Source organism: Megalobrama amblycephala, linkage group LG6 (assembly GCF_018812025.1).
Source record: "Megalobrama amblycephala isolate DHTTF-2021 linkage group LG6, ASM1881202v1, whole genome shotgun sequence".
Taxonomy (NCBI): Eukaryota; Metazoa; Chordata; class Actinopteri; order Cypriniformes; family Xenocyprididae; genus Megalobrama; species Megalobrama amblycephala.
In genome coordinates this window covers 26,540,033-26,558,203 of record NC_063049.1, presented here as the reverse complement: position 1 = coordinate 26,558,203, position 18,171 = coordinate 26,540,033, and the positions used below count along the sequence as shown (strand labels likewise).

The 18,171-nt window shown below is 35.1% G+C and overlaps 1 protein-coding gene across 4 annotated transcripts in view; it reads left to right on the top strand.

The window, feature by feature from the left end:
• arhgap15 (Rho GTPase activating protein 15) overlaps positions 1-18,171 on the top strand; it is a 97,527-nt gene that overhangs the window by 61,476 nt on the left and 17,880 nt on the right. For all 4 annotated transcript variants that reach the window (XM_048193608.1, XM_048193607.1, XM_048193609.1 and 1 more), the window contains 8 exons: positions 333-420; positions 1,280-1,369; positions 13,154-13,252; positions 13,497-13,635; positions 14,984-15,106; positions 16,983-17,081; positions 17,167-17,244; positions 17,546-17,680. In XM_048193608.1, the coding sequence (XP_048049565.1) occupies positions 333-420; positions 1,280-1,369; positions 13,154-13,252; positions 13,497-13,635; positions 14,984-15,106; positions 16,983-17,081; positions 17,167-17,244; positions 17,546-17,680 (851 nt within the window). The remainder of the gene's footprint in view (positions 1-332; positions 421-1,279; positions 1,370-13,153; positions 13,253-13,496; positions 13,636-14,983; positions 15,107-16,982; positions 17,082-17,166; positions 17,245-17,545; positions 17,681-18,171) is intronic.

Here is an 18,171-nt window from a genome sequence, read left to right as displayed (position 1 = left end):
ATCTATCTAGTGTGAGTTTGGTCACACTTTAGTTTGGGGAATGCATATTCACTATTAACTACGACTTTTGCCTCAATAAACTCCTAATTTACTGCTTATTAATAGTTAGTAAGGTAGTTGTTGTAGTGGTTAAGTTTAGGTATGGGGTAGGATTAAGGGATGTAGAATATGGTCATGCAGAATAAGACATTATTATGTGCTTTATAAGTAATAAACAGTCAATATTCTAGTAATATGCGTGCTAATAAGCAACTAGTTAATAGTGAGAATTGGTCCCCAAACTAAAGTGCTACCATGAGTTTAAATTGTAATAACCTCAATTATTTTCACAGGAAAAACTGGACTTCAACCTGGGTTGTACTTTGCTCCAATCAACTATTATTCTATAAAGAGAGCAAACAAGAAGCTGTGGCAAATTTGGTAAGACCAGAGCACATATTTGCACACACCCAATGAACAAACAATGAAAAAAAACAATGAACAAATATTTCTGTCAACTGATAAATGTTACCTTTATAATAAAATAAATATATGAATAATGTGTAAAATGAGGAAAATAAAACATAAACGAATTTAATGAATAGATACAGTTGTGCGTAAAGCAGCATAACTGTTAGCAACTGGGTGGGGAAGCATAATGATTTCCATATTCGTCTCAGTTCTTAACTTTGCTTTGATCCTGACTATTTAAAACACTGCTGAAAAAAAGAAATATTCATCATGCATGGGATATCATGCACAGGACTTTACTGCCATATTCTTACATATTCTGCTGATTTGAGCAGCATGTGGCAGTGATAGAGACATGAGGTGAAGAAGAATAGAGGTTTACTACCTTCACGTGCTTGTCATGCTTGTAAATGGTATGTCGAGGCCATCGATGGGGTCAACTCATATTAGTTTCAACATCACTCATGGTCAAGTGGCCATAAAGCCCCCGAGCTCTCTGCCGTTTCTTAGGGCAATACACACAGAGGTTATCAGGATGAAGTTAAGTATTTTTGCCACCTCATTAAAACCGTAGGACTGTATGAAATGCCTCTTTGCGTAGCTTAAAAGCCTGACATGGAGCTTTTTTATTATTTCTGCTGAGCACAAACAAATTATTGCAATCATCTATTATTAGAAAATGTTTGATTTAATAGGCGGTCCGTCCTGTATCAAAACATTGTGTTCGTCAATTGTTTATTATTTCACAGAGTCACGTAAGACATGAGAAACGTGGTGTTTCTATTAGTATCTTGGCAAACATGTTAATGTAATTGTACTTTTTCCACAGAAACCAGGTGGTAAAGCAGATGGTGTGGATCTGTGTGGGGCTGTAATCGAGTGGACAACAGAGAAATCCAGTCGAAAGAACGTGATTCAGGTAGGACAGTCGAACACATTGAGCCAAAGTTCATCCTTTCATCCATTTTATTGTCCGTTAAAACAGGAAAAACTATTCGAAAACTAATGATTGCACTGCGATCTCAGTAGCTATATAATGCAGATGCATATTATCTAGTAAATCTTGATAGTGAAGATTTGCCGGAAGTGCCATCGGTCTTGATCTTGTGTCACGAGGTCTCACTTCTAATAACATCTTGGGCTTCCTGCTTCATCTCTAATAATCTATCCTTCCTTTTTCAGCTCATACTTTGTAACACCAAACTGCTCAATACATGTATGAAGTCTCAAGGGATTGAAACATCTACAGAGAAACCCATTTGCTTAGTGAGCTTAGCATCCTCTTTCACCAGGCTTGATTTTGTCTGTCGAAGCTAGTGTCATACCTCTTAAAAACCCTCAAGAGAAAATATGCACAGTCTTTTATCTGCATACCAGTGATTGGAAAGATCTTTCAGCATCTTTCAAGTACTTTAACATCCAAAAGCATTTCATGACATTTCTGTCCAGTCATTGTTGTGATGAAATCTTTTTATTAGGGTTTATCTAAAGCGAGATAATCTTTCGACTGGTGCGCAAAATGCTTATCAATAGATTGATAGCAGAGTTAGCTCTCATAATGAGGCAAAGCGAGGATAAAAAGCTGATTTCTGATCTCATTGCGCACTTATAATATCTTATCACCGCCACTGTACTTGCTGTCCAGTATTTTGCCCAGAAATCTTTTTTTTTTTTTTTTTTCTGCAGGAGAGATTAAAAAGGCATTAAGCAGTAATCTTAAATAATCCCAAACTCTCACACAGAAAAAAGTGCATGTAATGATGGTACCAAGCCATTTCGTAGTCTGCCACCACTGTCAATCAACCTCAACCGGGATTAGAAATTAGTGTGCAGGCTCGTTAATTCAGCAGCGTGGAGAGTTAGATTTGCAATCTGTGAGGCATTCATCCGAGGTCTCGAAGATCTCCTCGGCTTAGGGCAAGACAAAACACTTGTGTCAGATTGAGGGATAGTTGTGATTAAGGAAGTTCACGTTCTTTCATTGGAGGTTTTGATCAGTGTCTTAAGCATCTGGAGTTGACTTTCATTCCTTTTTGTGCTTCTGTCACTGCTGATATTAACCTTAAATGCTGGTGCAGATCCTTATATCTCTGCTAATACCAGGATTACAGCATTTATCAGTTGAAATTTAGCAGCCTTGAACCTCAATCATATCGCTGGAGGTGCTTTATTTAGCATTTTTGCAAATTAACTTATTTAAAATGGCCATAAATTTGGAAATTGTGCACCAAGGGCTGGAATATAAGTTTTGTTAAAGACATACACTACCATTCAAAAGTTTGGGGGTCAGTAAGATTTTTTTTAAAGAAAGATCTTATGCTCACCAAGGCTTTATTTATTTGATCAAACATACAATAAAAACAGTTATATTGTGAAATATTATTACAGTTTAATATAGCTGTTTTCTATGTTAATACATTTTAAGATGTAATTTATTCCTTTGATGGCAAAGCTGAATTTTCAGCAGTCATTACTGCAGTCTTCAGTGTCACATGATACTTCAGAAATCAGTCGACCAGTATATGCTGATTTAGTGCTGAAGAAAAATGTCTTGTTATGATTATTAATGTTGAGAACAGTTGTGCTGTTTAATATTTTTGTGGCAATCTTGATACTTTTTTTCAGGATTCTCTGATGAATAGAAAGTTCAGCATCTGTTTGAAGCAAAAAAAAAAAAAATGTAGCATTACAGATATCTTTACTGCCACTAAAATGAATATCCAAACTTTTGAGTGGTAGTGTCAAAAATCTTTCATATTACTGTGATATGTGGCAAATCACATGACATTTATGGCAACTAGTGAGTAATAATCAAGATGCATTTATTCTGATCTTGAACCAAGAATTAATAAAAATTCTCATCACAACGTTGTTCAGCAGTTTGACTCTCACAGCCTTTCTGGTTCATTTAAAAGGGTTATGAACCCAGGGAGACATATGCATTTATCACTTTCAAAGCTTTCAATCTAAATCTGTTTTCCTATGCACAGATGAAACTCTAGTGCTTGTGAGAACACCACAGTTCTTCAGAGAAAGACCACTGAAACAACTGATTTTAGCATCACATCAAATTCAAGACAAAACTAAAAGTATGACTGAATATGCACAATTTCTAATTTCACCATTTGTGTAGTCAAATTAACAAATTTCAACCCTAACCCAAAACTTAATTGTATGGACAGTTAAAACATTGTTTAGAGACAGAATATACAGAATATCTTCTTTTGTTTTTTGCAGCAGAAAGAAAGTCATACCGGTTTGGAACAAAAATAGTGACTAAATATGATGACAGAATTTTTGGTAAATTAACCCTTTACATCTTACCTGTGAGGGGAAAAAAACAAAACAAAAATAAAAAACAAGTACAGAGTATTTTCATTGTACTAAACAACCCACGGAAAAGTATTATCTTCCAAAACATTCATCCTGAACACCAAAGTCCTTTCTTGTGCAGCCTATCAGTTTTCAGTGCAGCAGGAAACAAAAAACATCAGACAATGGAAATCCAATTCTCATCGCATCCGTGTTTGTGTCACCTGCGTGAAAAAGACTATCGAATCCAGCAATCCTGTTACACAAAAGCGACTGCACTAAGACCTTACAACTGTCTCATATTATTGACAATAGTTGCCTGGCATGAGCGTTTGAGAATCAAGAGGAAACATCTGAAGCTGATTGAAATATCATATGCTGGCATGTGGCGTCAAGCTGGAGAGACAGCAGAGCTAAAACTCAAACCGTTGCACTCTCCTTTCACCTGACACACACTTTGAACATGAATTAAAGGGGGAATCCTTGGCTGAGGTCAGTGAGACAGGGCGAACATGAATAAAGAAATGCTTCCTCAAAAAGTGTACAGAGAATAAGCAGCAATTATGAACCAATTTGTACTGTTTGGAATGAGGCCAGTGGAGGCTATTGCAATGTTTACAGGCACTGTGATAAATAGCATGTGGTTGATGTCCATACGCCATCTCCTGAACTATCCGTGGAAGTGAAGATCTTTGGCCAGGCACTGTCAGATCTCGTGTCTCATGCATTCGGCACCTTTCGGGCATGTTTACTGCTGATTATGACAGACTGACTTACAGTGAGTAGGAGAGATCTGACTCTTCAAACGGCTTGCCTAGAAGGACTGCTAAGTATCGTGCTTTTGAAAGGACACTTTACAGAATTGAGCTAATGAAGTGATGTATTGTCTAATTACAGAATGTTGTTTAGATTGTCACTCACTGCGGTACATGTAAACAGGCTTAACCTGACTGTCACAGCAGTGGGACGCTCAATGCTGGACTTTCTATCAAAATAAATTTGATCCAAATGACATAAAATTGCAGGCTAAAGGCGAAGTGTATTTAGCTATTTGTGAGCAATGTTAGCATCCATTTTAAGAAGTACTTTAAATGTTGACATTTTTTCTTTAAAAAAAAATGTATCTCTTCATTTTTCTTCTTCTTCTTATTATTCTTCTTATTATTATGTATTCCATCACATTTCCACGATATATCAAATGATGTTTAGTGTTTATTAAACTTAAGTGATGGAAATGACATTTTTAACATTTTTAAATAAAAATTGGCTGACTCCGTACTAAGGGTAAATCCATTGCTAGGATTTAATGTATCCTAAATATATATAATTAAATAATATTTTCACCCTTTTTGGCAATTTGTGATAATTTTGATATTGAAGTCACACTGTAAAAAAAAAATCCCCATAAAATTTATGGTAAAAAAACAGCAGCTGTGGTTGCCAGAACTTTACCGTAAAAATTACAGTTGCAACGTTTTAGGTTTTTAGGGGACAGCACTTAGTTTACTGTCTATTTTACAGTTCAAACTGTATAATTTAAAGGTTTATATTGTAATAATTAAAGTTCATAACTGTTTATTTTACACACTGTAAAAAAAAATCAGTTAAATGTATGGTAAAAAAAAAACTTTTTCATGAAAGACAATACTAATATATAGAAGGTGCACACAGTGTCATTCACACAAACACTAAACACCATCATGGTAACACACATTAAAATTTTAAAAATGCAATAAACATTAATTTAACAGCATTAGATGTAACATAAAACACCTAATGTACATAACTGATAAGGAAAAACTAAGAAGAAACTTCAAATGTGAAGTGTCACGCAGGGAATGTCAATTTTCACTGTAAATTATACAATGACTTGTTATTTTTCACTTCCAAAAACTGTATTTTACTGTAAAATTACATGAAATGTACCGTTAGATCTATTACAGTTATTCGCTGTATATAGTACGGAAACTTTCTGTAAACCAACTATTTTTCATCGTACACTGTAAAAAAAAATCCCAGTAAAATTTACGGTAAAAAAACGGCAGCTGTGGTTGCCAGAACTTTACCGAAAAAAATACAGTAGCAACGTAAAAAAATATCTGTTAAATTTACGGTAAAATAACGTATTTCATTAACTGATATAATGTTAATTTACCAACCTAATGAAGTACTAATATCTGTTTTGTACCTTTATAATACACTGACAGTCACCAAACACAGTGGTGATAAGAGTCACATGATGAATCAAAGTTCATCACAAGCAGCTTTTCCACAAGCTGAGAAGGACAATACTAACATATAGAAGGTGCACACAGTGTCATTCACACACACACTAAACACCATCATGGTAACACACATTAAAATTTTAAAAATGCAATAAACATTAATTTAACAGCATTAGATGTAACATAAAACACCTAATGTACATAACTGATAAGGAAAAATTAAGAAGAAACTTCAAATGTGAAGTGTCACGCAGGGAATGTCAATTTTCACTGTAAATTATACAATGACTTATTTTTCACTTCCAAAAACTGTATTTTACTGTAAAATTACATGAAATGTACCGTTAGCTCTATTACAGTTATTCGCCGTATATAGTACGGAAACTTTCTGTAAACCAACTATTTTTCATGGTACACTATAAAAAAAAATCCCAGTAAAATTTACGGTAAAAAAAACGGCAGCTGTGGTTGCCAGAACTTTACCGTAAAAAATACAGTAGCAACGTAAAAAAAAAATCTGTTAAATTTACGGTAAAATAACATATTTCATTAACTGATATAATGTTAATTTACCAACCTAATGAAGTACTAATATCTGTTTTGTACCTTTATAATACACTGACAGTCACCAAACACAGTGGTGATAAGAGTCACATGATGAATCAAAGTTCATCACAAGCAGCTTTTCCACAAGCTGAGAAGGACAACACTAACATATAGAAGGTGCACACAGTGTCACTCACACACACACTAAACACCATCATGGTAACATGCATGAAATTTTAAAAATGCAATAAACATTAATTTAACAACATTAGATGTAACATAAAACCCAAATGTACATAACTGATTAGAAAAAAAATTAGAAAAACTAAGAAATAGAGTTATTTCAACGAAAATATATCAAATGTGAAGTGTCACACAGGGAATTGTGGGAATGTCAATTTACGGTTTTTCACTGTAAATTTTACAATGAATTGTTGTTTTTCACTTCCAAAAACTGTGAATTTAATGGTATTTTGCCATAAAATTACATTAAATGTACCGTTAGATCTATTACAGTTATTCACCGTATATAGTACGGAAACTTTCTGTAAACCAATTGACAGTTTTTCACCGCAGCATTTTTACAGTGTTTTACTGTTAAAATCACGGTCATTTTTTACAGTGTAGCATTTTTACCGTCTTTTACCTTTAAAATCACGATCATATTTACAGTGCAGTACAAAAAGTTTATTTGAAGTTATTAGAAATAGTTTAGATTATCTTGGATTTTAAAATGTAATAAATGTATAATATTATCTGAGTCAAGGGTAAAACAATAAACTCTACACATAAAAGACATTTGAAAAGTAGAAAAAATAAATGATGAATATATGCTAAAAAGTTGCCAAAACACTCTTAATGTCACCTTCAAGTTGAAATCTGTTTTAATAAAATTCAAAATTCCACTCCTGTGACATAACAGTATAAGCGTCTGGCAGAAAATAGACATTGTGTAGTTTCAAGCACTAGATATTAAATATATTACTGCACCTCTAAGCTTGCGATCACGCAATCTTTTTCTTAAGACCACTTTGAAAGAGGGTTGAAGGAAAGGTATTTGCTTGCCCTCAAAGCTGCTTACATTGTATCAAGCATTAATTTCAGTATTCATAACAAAACAATATACTTTATATTCTGGAATAATCACGGGGTGAACAAAAGGATTTGAGATTCAGACAACAGATTACAAAGGAGATTAGAGCAGCAAAATGACTCTCTCGTAGCAAGAACATACGATTTACAACGCCTCAGTACAAATAGTTATTGCCCAGGAAAAATAAAGAATTCACTTTCTGTTTTGTTTTGTTTTGCTTTTTTTTCAATTTAAGAGGGTTTTGAACCGTAATTCAAACCAACATACAAAACCACTGCTAGAGAAAACACATTGTGTAACAGTACTTTTGACATTAAAGCCCTTGTGACATCTTCCCGGTTTGACAACTAGCCCTGCTCGCTTTTATGTATCATTATTATGTTATTTCTCACTTTGACTTTCAATTCAACTGTTCAGTTGTGACAGTTTTTGTATTTGCAAATTACAACTCGCAATTTTAATCAGATCGACTGATGGTTCAGTCCTTTACGAGAATAGCTCGCTCATTTAAAATTGCAATCTGGTGAATGTCTGTTACAGAAACAGTATTGCCACTGGTGAAACACTTTACGAAGATTTTGTTTCTGTCATTGTTATTATTAATATTTTGAATGTGGTCTATGCAGTCTAAACCATTGAATTAAACATTGTGCATGAGAAAGCATCAGGGGAATGCAGTGCATCTTCCTCCATTCCCTCTGATTTTGCTTTTGTTTTCTCCGGGAAGCCAATAGCTCTCTAACCCAGACCCATCTCAGGAGTTGTGGAAAATTGGAGATAATTAACCCTACTATCTAATGTGCTTCAAAGTTGAGTTGTGTCTTTATGTAGCTTTCAAATTAATGTTTAATTTAACAGCAAAACACAAATGTTAAGTCACAAATGGCATTCCGGGCTTTGTACCGCTCTTCATAATTAAAAATTAATGAAGAGTCAAAGTGAGAGCCCAGATATTCAAATTCCTCCTCATTAAACAGTGTGATTAAAAGCCTAGTGCTTTTATATACTCTTTCTTATTTCCACTCACACAACACAAAACTTTCCACTAGTCCCAGTTTTCCAATCAGCTACTTTTTCCTGACCAATAATATTATTTCACAACATTTTGTAGCACATTATTATTATTATTTTATTTTATTTTTAACAAAAATAACAACATTGATAAGAAATTGTCTAACAACACTGTAAAAAAATATTTTCATGATTTATCACAACACATTTTTCTTTTGTCAAATCAACTTAGATCATTAATGTGGTTCAGATAATATAATATTTTAAGCTTCTGTTGATCAAATCAATCGCCTTCATTGTATTAAATTTCAATAATTTCAATGAACTCAAAATTTTAAGGGCAAAAACTTATTTATTTTAATTTTTTTAAGTTAAACCAACAATTCTTTTTTACAGTGAAGCTATTTGGGGCTATTTTCAATGGCAGTAACAAACACTGCGGATTTAATATGAATTCACCAATGGTATATACAGGATTGTAAAGTTATGTTACTGTATGTAATATTACACTGTAATGGTCCTATTAAGTTACTTTCACTTCTATTTAATGCACACAATAACAAGTTTAAGTTGAAAGCTTAATACGTCACATACACTGTGATGCAAAGACCGAGAAATGTCTGCGCATTTCTTGTAAAACGTTAAAAAATATATATATGTATAGCTATGTATATACAAAATAAATGAGAGTTAACGGATAGGAGAAGAAAGAGTATACTTTTAGAAGAAAATAACAACGTTAAGCCCAGTGCATCATAAATAGTGCAGCATAAATAGTACAAGATTTGTTGTGTAAGCTGCCCATAACAGCATTAACTGTCCATAGAAAAATGTGCTCATACCGCATACTGCAATATTGGCATTATATCTATGGGCCCTTCTTTTCCATGGGCAGCACCACATGCAGAGATGAAACATGGCATAAATTATGAGTGCTTGATTCTAGGGAGGTATTGGTGAATATAGCAATGGATAGTTGTTGTTTTTTCAGAAACAGAGGGGACAGAACTCATGACTCATCAGCTAACGCTCTCAGATAATCTTCATGAAATCAAAGACCAATGTGATGTTTGGTTTTGAAACAGCTTGATTTACAGGATGAGCTATTTTGAAAGACGTATAAAATGTGTTTCAGTTTAACTTAATCGAGCTTTGGTGTTGAATTTATTAAGGCTGGTTTGGCTTTGAAATACTATTTGAATTATTTGATACATTGCGTGCTGGGTTGTGAAACACTATCGCTGTGCTGTCTTCCGAATCAAAGTCGAACGGCAATACGTCAGTGGTTCATTTAATTTCGAATGTCCGAAAAGAATGAGAAAAAAGAATGTTGTGTGTCACATGCATAAAATATCTGTCGAATCTGCATAAAAGGGGATCACTGATATCGCATGAGCTTCACGCGTTGTACGACAGCAAAACCAGAAAGAGATGTGAAACTGCCATTGAAAGTTTCTGATGACCTGCAGCACAAATATCCGTCATTAAAGTGGATCTGTTTCACCCGTTCGAACCGCCAATGAGGATTCCAACAAGTCCACCCCACTCCAAACTATTACTGTCATGTCCGCAGGCACCCTCCAGGAAAGAAGGAGCTTCAGAACAAACATGCTCTCTCGGATGTTCCACTCTGAAGAATAGAGGGATTGCAAACACACTCTGACAAGAATTGTGCCCCTAACCATTCCCTCTATATTCACTCCATCCCCAAAGAGACTGCTTGATTCCCCCTGCCACCCTCTCTCAAAGTCAGAAAAGTCTGTTTTAAACGGGGCAAACTTTGGACGTCTATGTGTAGTGACTGTATGGGGGGGGGTTGTGGGGGAGAGGGGTTATGGGGTATTCTGTTATCTGGCCTGGTATTTTCAGAGACTGACCACTCTAAAATGATTTTAGGTTTTAGAAATATGCAGTGTCAGCTCTCTTTAAAATAACAAGTATCACTTCTGTGCAACGGTATTTGACAATTCTGACCTTAGCGTTGGTGTTTGCTTGCATTCTTCTGGGAATGCCACTTATTCTGTGCGACTGTGCCATGTGACGTTATGCCAGTCTCTTGAAATATGTCTAATGTTTAGTCAGGTATCACACTAATAACTTGTCAAAAGGCTTAGTGCATCTGAAATTTCTCATTTCTCATTTTATGGTCCTTTTTTGAGTGTGTAATTGTGTCACTGAGATATGCCTTATTCACACAGTGTTTATTATTGATTTGCAATGGTATTTTAATAAGTAATAAGTATACTATTTATTAATATATTGTATATTTATCTTATACATTACCGTTCAAAAAATTGGGGTTGGTAAGTCTCTTATGCTCACCAAATCTGCTTTTCTCTCATAAGTCTCTTATGCTAACCAAGTTTAAAAAATTATAAATAGTAATATTGTGAAATATTATTACAATGTAAAAAACTGTTTTCTTTTTTTAATATATTTTTTCAAATGTAATTTATTGCTGTGATGGCATTTTCAGCATCATTACTCCAGTCTTCAGTGTCACATGATCATTCAGAAATCGTTCTATTTTGTGACCCGTGCTGGCAAAATGAGTTCGAATGCGCACAGGCTAATTTCGAGCTACAGGCAAAACAAGTGAAAAATGTCAATTTTAGTTGAAATTGAGTTTTTTTTAAAAATTAGTTAATTAAGCCCTCGTCTAGAGATCCCAATGTTCCAAATAGCAATTAAACATCTAAAAGTATCTTTTGTTTTCTGAGAGGAGTACCTGTCCTTTGTCCATGAAAAATGCCGTTTTTCTCTGCTCGCTTCTGGACGACTGGCGCTTCTCCTCAGCACAAGTTTGGTATCATTTGGGAATATTCATAGCAAATTCTTGATGTCATAAGTCTAATTCAATGAAATGCGATTTTAAAAGTCATGCTGATGTAAACAAAACGATCTTACTCGTGCTGACTGACAGATCCGAAGCTTCGCGCACAAAGACGCCTCAGACAGCGTGCGATCCTGATATACATACACAGAATTACAGTATTTCAAAATATCTGTCTTGGCGACTCAAACATTATCTGTTATGTCTTAAGTGAACGTTTGGTTAACTGTTGGGGAAAAACATCTGTGTAACATTATATTAGGTCCGTTTGGTACAGTAGGTCTTAATATACCTATAGGCTGTCTGATTCATTAATGTTAATCAAACAATTGTGGAATCATGGGGAAAAAAGTTGAATATATATATTTTTCCTATAGATATGGGTTTTGACTTGGTTTGTGCCAAATTTGGTGGTATTACCAGGCATTTTAAGGTATGATTGCTACTGTTGGTGATTTTGTTTTGGAATCTTCAGAAAACTTTAACTCAATTTTTCTCCAAATTGACTTTTCTGACTCTATCGACTTCAAACAGGTGTAGTAGCTCAGTCATTTTTTGTCTAATTCCAACAAATCATACATCATTTTGAAGGTTTTTATATATAGAATAACAATAGAATAACAATATTATAATTATAACAATTTTAATATTAATATTATAACAGTGTTATATAGAATAACAATAACTAATTTTTGAAAATTTGCTCATTGCGACTCATTTTGCCACCATGGCTCACATTTGCTGATTTGGTGCTCAAGAAACATTTCTCATTATTATCAATTGTTATTATTGTTAGTTTTATTCCAGGATTCTTTTATGAATAGAAAGTTCAAAACAACAGCATTTATTTGAAATAGAAATCTTAATTATAAATGTCTTTACTGTCACTTCTGATCAATTTAAAGCAGAACTAAGTAACTTTTTTTACCTTCATAAATAGTTTTCTAAGTCCTTACGATGGTTAATTGACTTGTAGTGGTGTGTTTGAGGCGTGCACTAACCCCCTCTGGCACGTCTACGCCAAAAAACAGCACTTGCAAGTTGAGCTGCACCGACCCGACACAATCTCGCCTCATGTTCACGTTCACGCGAGAGTGACAAAATGCTTTACGGTAATTCAATATATCCACATAGCGACCACTTTATAAGACAATTTCGAAAATTACCAACCTCCATCGAGATTTCTTGTACTGTATTTGCAAAACTACTGCGGTGGTGAGCGTTGTAGTCGTTGTAGTCCAGAGCTGCGCTTGGGGTATTTACGACAGTGTGATTCACTGAAGAAACCTGTAGGGGGAGCTTCGCAAATCTTACTGAGTTCCGCTTTAATGTGTCCTTGCTCAATAAAAGTATTAATAAAATACTGGCCCCAACTTTTGAAATACTTTTTTCTTCCAAAATAAAAACAATATTTCTTTGGTTACAGTTAAGAAAAAGCAAGCAATAAAAGATCATACCATTTTTAGATTTTAGCTTTAGCAAAATCAATAATAGTGTGCAGAAGGTAGATATCAAATACAAAAGTAATTGTTCTATTTAATTCTAGGTTTGTGATGTAGTACAGATTACTCTATTTAAACACAGGTCTTTAATTGGAAGGCGAATGTTCACACAAAGTTTGCCAGCTGTATTTGTTTGAATGAACTTTTTTTAACTTTCATTTCAACCCTCTTTTACAAACAGATAACCACTCCAACTGGTCATGAGTTTTTGCTGCAGGCAGATCACTTTCCAACCATCTGTAAATGGCATGATGCCATCAAGAAAGCAGTGGACAGTCTGGTATGTTATTTCTTAAAAGACAAAATAGCATCTTGCACGTTTTTACATTAACATGTACTCATCTGGGAAGTGAATCAGTATCTATCCTTTATATGAAGGACTGTATCTTAAAACTTGGAATAGGCAAATAAATGGTTGAATACACTAATGCATTAATAGCTAACACTGGGATAAATAAGCAACATTTTTTGGATGTTATTTCTGCATCTATCTGATTAATCTTTTATATGATGTTGTGGTGTAGTCGAGTGGAGCTGGAGGCCAGAGCAGTGGTAGAGCGGCCCTACACAGATCCAACAGTACAGAATGCGTCCCCAGACCAACCTGTGAACCCTGCAAACCTAAACCAAAAGAGACCAAGTCTGAAAACAGACGCTCCATCAGTGAGTAACACGTGTGTGTGTGTGTGTGTGTGTGTGTGAGAGAGAGAGAGTGAGAGAGAGAGTGGGGGTGATAACTGGCAATCAGCACAGAGAGCTCAGAAACAGTGAGTGTGTCGGGGGTTGCAGACTTGCTTCTGCACTGTTTAATATCCACATTAATGAGTTAGCGGTGCAGATGACGTTCTGTTCACAGACTTTATTTCACCAAATGAAATGTAGGTCATATATATATAAGTAAAATGGACCCTATTTTAGGATCATTATGATTTTTTGCATTGTAACATTTTTTTGCATTTATTTTCTTGACAATTAAGCAGTTCTCAATACTGTAACATAAAAAGTTTTAAAGTATTTATCTTTTTCACTTCTGTTAATTCATATTTAGATACAGTAAAAATATAATACAGAAACAAGAATCTAATGAGTATAATGGAAATTTTCAACAACTACAAAAAAACAGCAACTCAAAAGCAAAATGAATAAAATGTGCTTAATTGTCATTAATCAATACTTTGTCATGCTACTATATAAAAATCATAATGGTCCTGAAAATAGGCTTCATTATTTTTAAGCAAAATAGAATTTCCTATTTTCCTTTTGATTTGGGCGTGAAATGTGACTTGGACAGTTTGTTTACGATTCATTCTTATGATTCATTTTTCATTGCTTCTTTCTTTGTGCGACTGTGGTCACATTCTGAACAGGAAGCACAGCAGCACCTTGACCACATGCAGTTTGGTTACTGTAACAAGAACATCCGCATCTGCAGTAACATGACAACTATAATAAAATGCAGACACGTCATCTCATCGCATCATTTACCATACGAGACAGAGACCAACAGAAGCTGAATTTCAGACAATATATGTATACGACTGTTCTGAACTCCACTGCTATGTTGAGTAAGATGGAGTCAGTCTGCTCTCTGTCAATCATTATTATAAATTACAAGCTACTTGACACTCTCCAAGCGCTTCTGTCATTGGTAATTGCAGCATTTTCTGCCCTGAATGAGTATCAAAGAGAATTAATTTACTACTGTAGCGAATACTGGGCAGTAGCTTCAAGCTCTCGCTAGTCACATACTAATCACTGGACTTGTCGAGGTGGTGTAATATTGACACTAACATTGGCAGGAATCAATAAATAAATGCTGTGAAACAAGATATTCACGTACACTGGAGAATATTTCAACAGAAGTAGTTTTTCTGGTGTGCTTTGGAACAATGTGGAGAAAGGAGACAGTCTTATTTGCATGAGGAGGACTTGCACAAAGACAGCCTCAAAAGAATGTGGCGAGTGCTCAGTGACAGCATTGTTCCTGTGTCTCCTCTGATCCCCCGCACAGTGTTCAAGCTGAATTACAGCACCTCAGACAGCGCGGACAAGAATGGAGTTAAGAACAGACTGAAGAAGTTCATCTCCAGACGGCCCTCCATGAAAACGCTACAGGAAAAAGGCCTTATTAAAGGTGAAAGATTTGCCATGTGCACTCCATACATTTATGTGACGCTCATTGCCAACTATCAGTTTCAAAAATCCCCCATTTTTTACCTATTCATTTAACAACTCTTGTAGCCCAGTTAATAGTCATAATTACATGCTACATAATTACAGGTTACATATTACGTGATGACATATGAATGTGCAATCTCAGGACATTAGTTTATTTTGGCTCTGTGTGTTTCCATATTAAACACAACTGTGACCCAGTTAAAAAAAAAAAAAGGTAGCAAGACATTCTTTTTCATTTACACATTATACCAGTTCAAGAAGCAATCCCTGATGCGGATTCTTAAAGACTGTAACTAATTTATTCCATTTATGGCATACACCAAACCTAACATTAAAGGATATTTTAAGCATACTTGGAACTCTCGGATGAAGGTAATGATATCTTTAATTTTCTCTGGTGTCAAAAAGACCCTTTAATGTAGTATCTGTAGGGGTAAATGGGAGATCAAAGAGGACAATATTGAGGGAATGAATAAAACTACTGTGGGATTAAGAGAGTAGCGCAGGTGGCCCCTAACACAGCTATCGCTGGCAGAGCTCCAAGGCGAGCTAGCCCGCTAAACAACCATCTTGAAATTAGGAACGTTCCATATTGTACCGATGCTTTTTAATAGTAATTTATTTAGAAATGCCCCTCCTGCCAGATATTTCTCTAGGAAAGTTCTGAATGCGCATTTGTATGCAAAGGTGGCTTGCTTGCAGTCATTTATGCATTTAGCACATCGCCACTTCCCCCCCGTTCCTCGCGGGTGCCGAAATGAGAGCAGGACATCTTTGATGTTCCAGAAGCCTCTGGGACAGCTCGCCCGGTCCTATATGAACTCAAAAAGCCAAATGATGAGGACACTTACACCTCTGCGCTGACAACTGTAGTTTTGCTCATTATGGAGCGTTCTGATCCTTTGTGGGCCATCTTTGAAATATGACTGCCCCGAAACATTTCACTATGCATTTCAGCTGTGAAATTCCTGGGTCACACTTTACATTATAGTGCATTATAGTGATATATCCTTAAATAGGTAGATCTACTGAGCACCTCGTAATCTGTAATTAGTTTTGAAGCAGCTTGTCATTACTCATTGCTATTATCTGCAGCTGTCAATATTTTTTTTTTAATTAAATTAATTAATTCATGTTATGCTGATTAATTAATCACAAATATTTATATATATATATATATATATATATATATATATATATATATATATATATATATTTGTTGAAAACGCCCACAAAAAAGATAATTACATTATGATAAAGACATTATAAAGATAAAGACATTATAGTGGCAGATGAGTAAATCATTGAATAGACAATACAAAAAGTCAATATATTTGACTTTTATTTTCCATATGATTAACATAAGCATAAGCATAAGTCTTGCACCATGAGCGACAAAAAATTAAGATGCTGAGATTAGTTAAGTGCATTATTTTTTCATAATTAATTGTGCCAAATTAGCACATTAAAAGAACAGTTCTAATAAAATAATAATAAATATTATTATTGATAATAATGATAATAAAGATGCTTTGTTGTTATTTTTCATAATTAATAGTACTAAATTAATATGTAGATCTACTGTTATTATAAATAATAATATTAAATATTACTATTATAAATTCTACTGTATTAATAATGTTAATGTTTTATTGTATTAGTCTTATTGTTATGATTAATAATTACATTAATGATGTTATTAGTTATGATATTAATTATTAATGATAATATTAATGATGCTTTTTATATTAATAAAAGAACAACCGTGACATGTACAAAGTGTTAGCAAATCCTACATTTGTAAATATCCTCACTGACGTGTTTTTCCATAGATCGAGTGTTTGGATGCCACATGTTGACCCTGTGCGAGAGAGAAAAGACCACTGTGCCCAGATTTGTCAAGATGTGTGTGGAGGAAGTAGAAAAACGAGGTATGGCTTAAAAAAAAAAAAAGATGTAGGTTTTATCACATGCCTGGCTGACTAACAGACAGATGTCTTTACCCCATCCTCACAGGCCTGGAGGCTGATGGGATATACAGGGTGAGTGGCAATTTGGCCATTATCCAGAAACTACGCTTCCTAGTTGACCAAGGTAAGTTTAATTCAGTAATTATTTATTATCAGTGGTTGGTTTAAGGCCAACAGTTGCATCAGTGTTCATCTTAGCTGAAAGGTATGAAGTGGTTAGTTTGTAATAGGCACCACAAATTGTTTGATAAGGATTTTCATTGTGGTTTGATATGCAGTGAAATGCAGGCAGGACAATGTGCTCGGCTCTCTAGGGGCGTATTAACGTTGACATAATGATTAGCATTTTTTAATTTCCTCATCAAACGACTGTTGTTTTAATTCTCTATGTTGGCTTCTCTGACTGTGCCTCTCTGTTTCCCCAGAGGAGGAGCTTGACTTGGGCGACAGCCAATGGGAGGACATCCATGTCATCACCGGAGCGCTAAAGATGTTTTTCCGTGAACTGCCAGAGCCCCTGTTTCCATTTCGCTTTTTTGACTTGTTTGTGGAAGCCATTAGTAAGTACTGAAATCAATACGAGCAAATCAGAGTTATTGCTATGAATATTTAGGATTAGAACCTTAAAATGTATTACAAGGAATGATTAATTACCTTTCCCAGAGATGTTAGACTTCTGAATACTCAAAATGTGTTCAAGTATTCCACGGCAACATCAAGTTATTTCTATTCATGGTTTACAGCGTATGTCCTCCTAACTGTAATTTAAGCCACGGATGGCTAAACCGCTCGCCACTCTTGGGTTGAGATGTGCTATTTGGGATTGACCCTCTTAGACGCATTCTTGCAGATCTGTCAGCCAAAAGGGGTCGCTCTTTGACAGCGAGGTGCTGAGATTATTCAAACTCCCTGTTTGGGGAATGGGGGAATTTCTCAGGCCAGAGGGCAAAGTCAGGGCCTGTGGTCCAGACAGAAACTGTCACCAGATCGGCCTTAGTGTCACGTGTAACCTCCCTCCAGCAACACAGAGCAAACTCTGGGCCTCATCTCG